Below are 9971 nucleotides of genomic sequence, written 5' to 3' on the forward strand. Positions count from 1 at the left end.
TCCTTATTGTTTCATTAAGTTCACCTGAGCCTTGTTAGCCTCCCTAAGCCTCCTGATTTTCTGTGTCTTTGCTCAGTCTTGATTTGATTCCCAGCGAAGGCTTGTGTGAGTTGAACCCTTGAGTGTGTTCTAAGTTCTTTGTTATCTGTTTTTTTCGACACCCTTTGTTGTTACTTTTTGCTAGTGATGGCGAAATGAAGCTTTGTGAACCCCTCAAAGCTTTCCAGCCAGGCGTGTTGAATAAAGGTGCATTACTCAAAGCTTTGAATGCACTCCAGTGACACCTGCTGGTCAATAAAAATATGGTGTAGGAAAGATTTTCGATATTTTAATACATTGAAAGCCATGAATACTGAGAATGGAATGCTCAAAATCACCGGCGACTGATGAAGTCAGGATGCATATGCAGGTTGAGTAATAGAGTGATTGGCAGCTGGCCGCTGTGTCCATCCACGCACCTCACAGTTGCGTATTGATCAGACATGAAGACACGCGTATCAACTCAATTACTGTTGATCAAAACAGAACGAGGGTTCGGCTGTAGCCTACTTCAAACATACTATTGAGAACATATTCACTGACATGCATAGCATGCGTGATGGCTTGCAGCTTAATGGTGTTTTGAGCCCTCACCGCTGACTTCAAGGCAGCAGCTGCCTGGAAGGCGCATCCCGCCTCCCGCCCCCTGAGCCAATCATTGAACGGAGCCTGCTCCAAGCTTGCCAGTTTAGAGAAGTCGTTTGAATTTGAGCAAGTAGCTAGCTAGCAGTTGGCTACATTATCTATCTATCTAGCTAGCAGTTGCCTACATTATCTATCTATCTAGCTAGCAGTTGCCTACATTATCTATCTATCTAGCTAGCAGTTGCCTACATTATCTATATATCTAGCTAGCAGTTGCCTACATTATCTATCTATCTAGCTAGCAGTTGCCTACATTGGCTTCAACTCAGAAACTCAAGTTATTATGACCGCAGACACAGCCACGTGAGAAGCAAGAGAGTCCAAGTTGAGCCTGGAGGAGTTCTGATGGTGAGTTGGATACAGGAGATGTTACCTGTCGCGAAGAGTGCTGGCGTTCGTGGTCTGGAAAAATGTTCCCGACGCGTCACGGAAAAACCACACTGAGAAGCCGACATTGGAAATCCCGGAATTCCCTCACGCCGTTCAAATTGTTATCCAAACCTCCCGTTCTATTCTCATAGGACCAGGGCAGATCCTTGGGTTCAAACGACGTGCCGTGAGTTTACACACGGGAGAGCACCTTGCTCTATTTTCATACTCAAGCTAAGCTGGGTTTCCATACTGAAGAGCCCCCTGCTCTATACTTTCCTGACTCTCAAGCTGATTCACACTACATAAACGCACATAACCTTACACGCACGCAGCCACACATACAAACGCACACACACCGTCTGTATAATGTACAATGTTTGTTTATTTCATGTTTGCCTTAACGTGGGATTAAGGGGGTGACAATTGTGATTTTTGATAGTGTGTTTATTGTTGGTTATTTATTAAATAAGCACTATGTACGTTTGAAACAACTCTTGAGTTTTATCCTTATTTGCAATCACTTATTTACGTTAAATTGCTGACGGTAGTACACCTCAGTTAAGTGGCAGGATTTTAGGCCTGCCTGGCGCCTGAACTATTTAACTACCTGGGGTGGCCACCGCTACACTGTGTGTGTGTGTGTGTGTGTGTGTCCCAATGTGACTGTCTATATCTGTGTTTGTGTGTGTATCCCAGAGTGCATGTTTGTGTTTTTGTGTGTGTTTGTGTTTGTATGTATCCCTGAGTGTTTGTGTGTGTTTGTGTCCCTGTGTGTGTATCCCTGAGTGTGTGTGTTTATCAGTGTGTATGTGTGTTTTTGTGTGTGTATCTCTGAGTTTGTGAGTGTGTGTGTGTGTGTGTGTGTGTTGATGTTTGTGTATCAGTGTGTATGTGTATCCCTGAGCATTTGTGTGGCATTGTGTGTGTGTGTGTGTGTGTGTGTGTCTGTGTATCTGTGTATCCTTGGGTTTGTGTGTGTGTGTTGATGTTTGTGTCCCTGTGTGTGTGTGTGTGTGTGTTTGTGTGTATCAGTGTGTATGTGTATCCCTGAGTGTTTGTGTATCTGTGTGTGTGTGTGTTTGTATCCCTGAGTGTGTGTGGGGGATAGAGGATTGATGATTAATATTCAGATGTATCATGATGTTTCTCCCAGGCTGCATAGCTGTAACCTGACAGAGAAGAGCTGTTCCTATCTGGCCTCTGCCCTGACCTCACACTCCTCAAGTCTCACACAGCTGGACCTGAAGAGCAATATGCTGCTGGGAGACTCAGGAGTGAAACTTCTATGTTCTGCTCTTTCTCATCAAAACTGCAAACTGGAGCAACTATGGTAAGCATAATTTCATGTAATATGTGTGGGTAGGTGAAATACTTATAGTATAAAGGTATTTTTTGTTTAATTAATTAATTAATTAATTAATTAATTGTATGTTGGTGTTGTTTTCCTTTGATGGTTATATGAGACAGAGCTTCAGGAGCACCTAGGCTGCATATATCTCTCTGCGTGTGTGTGTATCCCTGAGTGCGGGTGTGTGCATGTCGGTGTCCCTATGTGTGCGTGTGTGTGTGGGGGGGGGGTGTGTGTGTCCATGACTGTGTGTTTGTGTCAGTGTGTGTTTGGCTTTGTATCTCTGCGTGTGTGTGTATCCCTGAGTGCGGGTGTGTGCGTGTCGGTGTCCCTATATGTGTGCGTGTGTGTGTGTGTGTGTGTGTCTGTGTGTGTATCCATGATTGTGTGTTTCTGTCAGTGTGTGTTTGTGTTTGTTTGTGTATGTTTGTGTGTGTGTGTGTGTGTGTGTGTGTGTGTGTGTGTGTGTTTGTATCCCTGAGTGTGTGGTGTGTGGGGGATAGAGGATTGATGATTAATATTCAGATGTATCATGATGTTTCTCCCAGGCTGCGTGACTGTAACCTGACAGAGAAGAGCTGTTCCTATCTGGCCTCTGCCCTGACCTCACACTCCTCAAGTCTCACACTGCTGGGCCTGAATGGCAATAAGCTGCTGGGAGACTCAGGAGTGAAACTTCTATGTTCTGCTCTTTCTCATCAAAACTGCAAACTGGAGAAAATAGAGTAAGCATAATTTCATGTAATTTGTGTGGGTAGGTGAAATACCTATAGTATAAAGGTATTTTTTGTTTAATTAATTAATTAATTGTATGTATGTTGGTGTTGTTTTCCTTTGGTGGTTATCTGAGACAGAGCTTCAGGAGCACCTAGGCTGCATATATCTCTCTGCGTGTGTGTGTATCCCTGAGTGCGTGTCGGTGTCCCTATGTGTGTGTGTGTGTGTGTGTGTGGGGGGGGGGGGTGTGTGTGTATCCATGACTGTGTGTTTGTGTCAGTGTGTGTTTGGCTTTGTATCTCTGCATGTGTGTGTGTGTGTGTGTGTGTGTATCCCTGAGTGCGGGTGTGTGCGTGTCGGTGTCCCTATATGTGTGTGTGTGTGTGTGTGTGTGTGTGTGTCTGTGTGTGTCTGTGTGTGTATCCATGATTGTGTGTTTCTGCCAGTGTGTGTTTGTGTTTGTTTGTGTGTGTGTGTGTGTGTGTGTGTGTGTGTGTGTGTGTGTGGTGTGTGTGGTGTTTGGTGTGTGGTGTGTGGTGTGTGTGTGTGTTAAAGGATTGGTGATTAATATTCAGATATATCATGATGTTTCTCCCAGGCTGGGTTACTGTAACCTGACAGAGAAGAGCTGTTCCTATCTGGCCTCTGCCCTGACCTCACACTCCTCAAGTCTCACACAGCTGGACCTGCGGGGCAATGAGATGCTGAGAGACTCAGGAGTGAAACTTCTATGTTCTGCTCTTTCTCATCAAAACTGCAAACTGGAGAAAATAGAGTAAGCATAATTTCATGTAATATGTGTGGGTAGGTGAAATACTAATAGTATAAAGGTATTTTTTGTTTAATTCATTCATTACTTCATTAATTTGTTAATGAATTGTATGTTGGTGTTTTTTTCCTTTGGTGGTTATATGAGACAGAGCTTCAGGAGCACCTAGGCTGCATATATCTCTGCGTGTGTGTGTATCGCTGAGTGCGGTTGTGTGCGTGTCGGTGTCCCTATATGTGTGTGTGTGTGTGTGTGTGTGTGTGTGTGTGTGTGTGTGTGTGTGTGTGTGACGGCCGCCAGGCTGCCTTGCTTGTGATTGTTTGCAGGTGGCTGCAGGTGTCATCCCGATTAGGACTGAGGTGGGCGGGGTCGACTAGGTCGCGGCCTATATTTGCTTCCTGGTTCCGCTGCTCTGCCGCTTTGCGCCTTGCTGCTGCCTGCTTCCGACTGCTGCCGTTAATTGTATTTATCTTTACTTGGTGTAACATGCAACATGCACGCAGTATATTACCTACACGCAACACTCGTTCGCACCACACTACTGATTACTGATCGCTTCCTGCCTACCCGTTAGTCCAGTCTTTTGTTATTATGTCTTATCGTTTGGGTTTATGAAATAAACCTTGAATATTGTTTAAGAAAGCTACGTCTCCGTCCTCCCTCACTGTATGGTTTCCCTAGGCCATAACAGTGTGGGGGCTCGTCTAACTTGGATTAAATAGTCTTAAATTATCATAATCCGCGGTTACGTTGATTTGTTTGTTTTCCGCCACGCCATTTTTATGAATGGAATCCGCACGTGAGTAACCTCGATGGTTTACGTTCTTTACATGGTTACTGAGCTAATATTATTCTGCTTTTTTGGGAGGCAGAGATGTAGTGTTAGTATTATTTGTTATTTGATTGGTAAACTGTAGGGTAAACTGTAGAGTAATATAACCTGTAATTGTCGGGCGCATTACCGCTAATTAGTGTTCTGACAGCTGTTCAGAGTGAGTATCGTATGTTGGTTTGTTGGCGAGGTGTGAATGTCCTTGTGTGATGGGATAACTTTAATAGACATTTTCCCCGAGTAGAAAGCTCCAGTGTCGAGCTTAGGTTCCAGCGACTGCGTCTGGGTTGGTGGTCACCGCCGTGGGAGAAGGCTGAATCGACGTTAGTCGGGATGGCTGGAACCCAGCGGTATTGGTGGGCAGATTCTTGCTAATCCCCGGCTCTTGGATGCAGTCAAGAAAATAGGTTAGATTAGTTGGAGGGGGGGAATGTTTAGGGGGATAGGGTTGTCTTGTTACATGGGAGGAATCACACCTCTGTCTAGTTTTGTTTAGTTTAAGAACAGCTGATCGAAATTAGTAGCGTCGACATGTCAGAGGTCGATAAATTCATCACTTCTCCTTCAGTGGAGGCTTTTGAAGCCTTTGCTAAGGATCAACTGTTGATACTTGCGGGACGCTATAAAGTTAAATTGTCTGCCCATGCCAAGAGAAATAAAGGCGTAATGAAAACGATTATTCGTGATACGTTAGTGGAGCAGGAGGTTTTGCCCGCAGAGCAGGAAACTTCTCCCGAGTTACCTTCATTTGGTTTATCATTTGAGCAGCAGAAGGAAATTTTGCAGTTACAGTTGGCCAAAAGCAGAGAAGAGCACGAGGCTCATGTAGAAAGGTCCAAATTGGCACGCGATTTCGAGCTGGAAAAGCAAGAGCTCGAACGCGAGAAATTGGCCTTTGAGAATAAGCGCTTGGCATTGATTGAGGAAGGGAAATTGGCACCTCCTGCCCCAGTTAATGTCAGCAATCATGATATCGCGAGAGACATAAGACTTCTCCCAAAGTTTGAGGAATCTAATGTGGACACCTTTTTTACTTTGTTTGAACGGGTGGCGTGTCTACAGGATTGGCCCGATGCTACGCGCTGTTTATTGCTCCAGTGTGCGTTGAGTGGTCGAGCGGCCCAAGCTTATGCAGCACTAGGAGTACCCGAGTGCCGTACGTATTCGTGTGTGAAAAAGGCAGTGCTCAAAGCGTATGAATTAGTACCAGAAGCATACCGTCAAAAATTTCGTGGAATGCGCAAACGTTTCGGTCAAACGTATGTGGTGTTTGCAGATGAGTTGTCGCTCCAGTTTAATCGCTGGTGTACTGCGTCTGAAGTGGAGGCGTTCGAGGAATTGCGCAGTCTTGTTTTGATTGAGCAATTCAAGAATGGTCTACCGGAGGACATTGCGACTTATGTTACAGAACATTACGTTACTACGGTAGCCGACGCAGCAGTTCTAGCGGATGACTACGCTCTGATACATAAAACCAGACATTTGAGTACTCAGCCAGTTCGTGAGCGTGTCCAGTGGAGTCGCCCAGCTCCTCGTAGACCCACGTTTGACCCACCTGTTGCTTCTGGTCAGAGGGAGTTTCGTACTGAGCGCACTCAAAATAAGTTTGATTCGAGCGTAACTTGCCATTTCTGCTTGGGTGTAGGACATACCAAATGGCAATGTGAGGAGTTAAAAAAGAAGAAAGAAAAAGAACAGAGGTATAAGGGGAAATTCCGTACCAATACTCAGACTAGAGAGGCGGCGCTAGGCTCTGGCATGGTGATAACTCTCCCGAGTCAGCTGGTAAACGTGAGCGAGTCTGATCTAGAAGAGAGTTTTGCTCCCTTTATTTCAAATGGCTATGTATCACTAAGTGCTGGTGGAGAGAAGGTCCCAATTAAAATACTCAGAGATACTGGTTCGGTAGAATCATTTATCTTGCAGTCAGCTTTGCCATTTTCGTCTGCCTCCGATTCCGGTCAGTCTGTTTTAGTGCGAGGAATTAACCTCAATGTTTTATCTGTGCCATTGCATAGAGTGTTTATTGATTGCGGCTTGGTTCAAGGTGAAGTGCTGGTGGGGGTGCGTCCCGCGCTCCCGTTAGATGGTACTGCCCTGATTCTGGGTAACGGTCTGGCCAAGGCCCGAGTGTGGGCCAATGACTTGCCTAGCGTTGACCCTAATCTAGAGTCTCTATTCGACGCGTGTGAGACTGCTTGTGTAAGTCCGATGTCGGCTGTGACGCGCTCTGCGACGCGCGCGGGGGCCAAAGCGGGCGATGGCGACAGTTCAGAGATGTTGTCATTGGCTGGGTGGCCCGATTCCATTCCGCGTCAACATCTGATTGCGGCGCAACAGTCTGATTCTTCGTTACAGTCGCTATATGCTAAAGCGAATGACATCAAAAGCAGCGAACTCAAGAATGGTTACGTGATTAGAGATGAGGTTCTAATTCGTAGATGCCCGTCGCTTAGTGGACTGCCAGATGAGTATGACTGGCAGGTCGTGGTGCCTTCCTCACTGCGGAAGATAGTGTTGACTACAGCCCATGATGATGCAGGTCATATGGGAATTAAAAAGACCTATGACCGAATCCTGCGCTACTGTTATTGGCCTCGTGTTAAACGAGATATCACGTCACATGTCAAAACCTGTCACGTTTGTCAATTAATTGGTAAGCCGAATCAGACGATTAAGCCTGTACCACTTCGGCCGATAACTCCTTCACCAAAACCTTTCGAACATCTAGTGATTGATTGTGTCGGACCGTTGCCTCGTTCCAAAACAGGTTGTCTGTATCTGCTTACCGTAATGTGTCAAACTACCCGTTATCCCGCTGCATACGCGCTGCGTACAATCAAGGTCAAACCAGTGGTGAGAGCACTGTCTCAGTTTATCTCCATATTCGGATTGCCTAAGATTATACAGTCAGATAGGGGTACGAATTTCACATCCAGAACGTTCACACAGATATTGCGATGCTTAAAGATACAGCATAATAAGGCATCGGCACGACACCCCCAGAGTCAAGGTGTTTTAGAACGGTTTCACCAAACGTATAAGTCAATGCTGAGAGCGTATTGTGTGCAATTAGGTACTGATTGGGAAGAGGGTCTCCCCTGGCTGCTGTTAGCAGTTAGGGAGGTGACTCAGGCAAGCACAGGGTTTAGCCCGAACGAACTCGTGTTTGGCCATAGGGTGCGTGGACCAGTAGCATCCTTGATGGACATTGAGAACAGTGCGCCGCCACAGAACATGACCGCGTACGTTGATGGATTTAGGCGACGCTTATATGCGGTTGGTAGGTTGGCAATGCTGAAACTGCAACAAGCCCAAGTGAAAATGAAGCAAGCGTACGACAGGAAGACCGAGTCTCGCTCGTTCAAGCCTGGTGATCAGGTAATGGTCATTTTGCCTGTCGTGCACTCGCCATTTCAGGCTAAGTTTGCAGGGCCATATAATGTAGTTCGCCAAGAGAAAAATGACAATTATGTGGTGGCTACGCCGGATAGGAAAAGACGGACGCAACTGTGTCACGTAAATCTGCTAAAGCCCTACTTTGATCGTGAGGTTGTGGGGACAGTGGAGGGGCCGTCGGTACAAGTTGAGAAAAGCTCTGTTCCTAATTCGGTGGTGGCAGCACTGGACGAGGACAGCGCTACTTGTGCTCCTGCTCAGATCTGTCTCGCAACTTCTGTCTCCTCCATGCCAGCGGTGGCAGCGCTGGAAGAGGTAGACGCCTGTGAACCTGACGATGCAGCATTGTTGGGGAAACTCAACAATACTGAGTCTTTGGCTAATTTACCATTGCTATTGAACCATCTAAGTTTAGGTCAGGCATCCGAGGTAGCGGCGCTGATTAAAGAGTTTCCGTGCTTATTTTCTGACACACCCACTCAGACTACCCTAATTAGTCACGATATTGACGTTGGGGAAGCCACCCCAATACGCCAACGCTTCTATAGAGTTTCTGGGGAGAGACAGAAAATCTTAGAAGGGGAGGTGAAGTATCTGCTACAGAACGATTTGGCTGAAAGGTCATACTCTAGCTGGACCAGTCCATGTCTTTTGGTGAAAAAGGCCAATGGGACGCATCGGTTTTGTACCGACTATAGAAAATTGAATAGTGTCACGAAAGCTGATTCATTTCCCCTCCCCAGAATGGAGGACTGTGTGGACCAGGTTGGGTCAGCTAAGTTCGTTACTAAGTTGGACTTATTAAAAGGGTACTGGCAAATTCCTTTGACAGAGCGTGCGCGTGAGGTTTCCGCGTTCATTACATCAAGTGGGCTCTATGCATATAACGTCATGGCATTCGGTTTACGAAACGCCGCTGCCACATTCCAAAGACTGATGAATCAGGTTGTCGCAAATTTGGACGGGTGTGCCGTATATTTGGACGATGTTGTCGTACACAGTGATACCTGGAGTTCCCATTTGGAACGACTGCGCAACCTGTTCATTCGACTTGCACACGCCAACCTCACCGTCAACCTGGCGAAGTGTGAGTTCGCCAGGGCGACGGTGAATTATTTAGGTAAGGTCGTTGGTCAAGGCTTTGTGCGTCCTGTGCGCGCCAAGGTACAGGCCATAGATAGTTATCCATCCCCGACCAGTAAGCGGGAACTAATGAGGTTTCTCGGGATGATTGGGTACTATCGCAGTTTCTGTAAAAACTTCTCCTCTGTCGTCGTACCGTTAACATCTTTGCTTAAAAAGAACAAGCCCTTCGTCTGGACGCCTGCTTGCCAAACTGCATTCGAGGGTGCCAAACATCTGCTCTCGTCTGCGCCTGTGCTTGCAGCTCCTAGGATGGATGAACCGTTTAAGCTGCACGTAGATGCGAGTAACGTGGGAGCTGGAGCCGTTTTGCTTCAAGACGATGAAAAATCTAATGAACGTCCCATATGCTATTTCTCGAGAAAGTTTAATTCGTACCAGTTGAATTATTCAACAATAGAAAAAGAGGCATTAGCAATAATTTGGGCTCTACAGAATTTTGAGGTCTACCTTGGAGGTTGCCCAACCCCCATCGTGGTTTATAGTGATCATAACCCGTTAACTTTTCTGAATGCTTTGCAAAATCCCAACCAGAGATTGATGCGTTGGAGTATTTTCCTCCAGCCATACAATCTGCACATTAAGCACATTAGGGGGAAAGAGAACGTGATTGCGGACGCGCTGTCACGAGCTCCTGCCAGCTAGTGTGTCTACCATCGGTGTCTTCTCCTGTGTTGTCCTGTCTTTTAATGTTTCAGGTACCGGAA

General features: G+C 46.2%; 1 protein-coding gene across 1 annotated transcript in view; it reads left to right on the top strand.

Annotated features, from left to right (window-relative positions):
• LOC308368160 (protein NLRC3-like) overlaps positions 1-9971 on the top strand; it is a gene marked incomplete at both ends in the record, with an annotated part of 46164 nt that overhangs the window by 12615 nt on the left and 23578 nt on the right. The window contains 4 exons of the mRNA XM_080842257.1: positions 2210-2386; positions 2953-3115; positions 8257-8468; positions 9123-9285. Of these exons, the coding sequence (XP_080698383.1) occupies positions 2210-2386; positions 2953-3115; positions 8257-8468; positions 9123-9285 (715 nt within the window). The remainder of the gene's footprint in view (positions 1-2209; positions 2387-2952; positions 3116-8256; positions 8469-9122; positions 9286-9971) is intronic.

This window comes from Sprattus sprattus (genome assembly GCF_963457725.1).
Source record: "Sprattus sprattus genome assembly, chromosome: 1".
In the NCBI taxonomy this organism is placed as follows: Eukaryota; Metazoa; Chordata; class Actinopteri; order Clupeiformes; family Clupeidae; genus Sprattus; species Sprattus sprattus.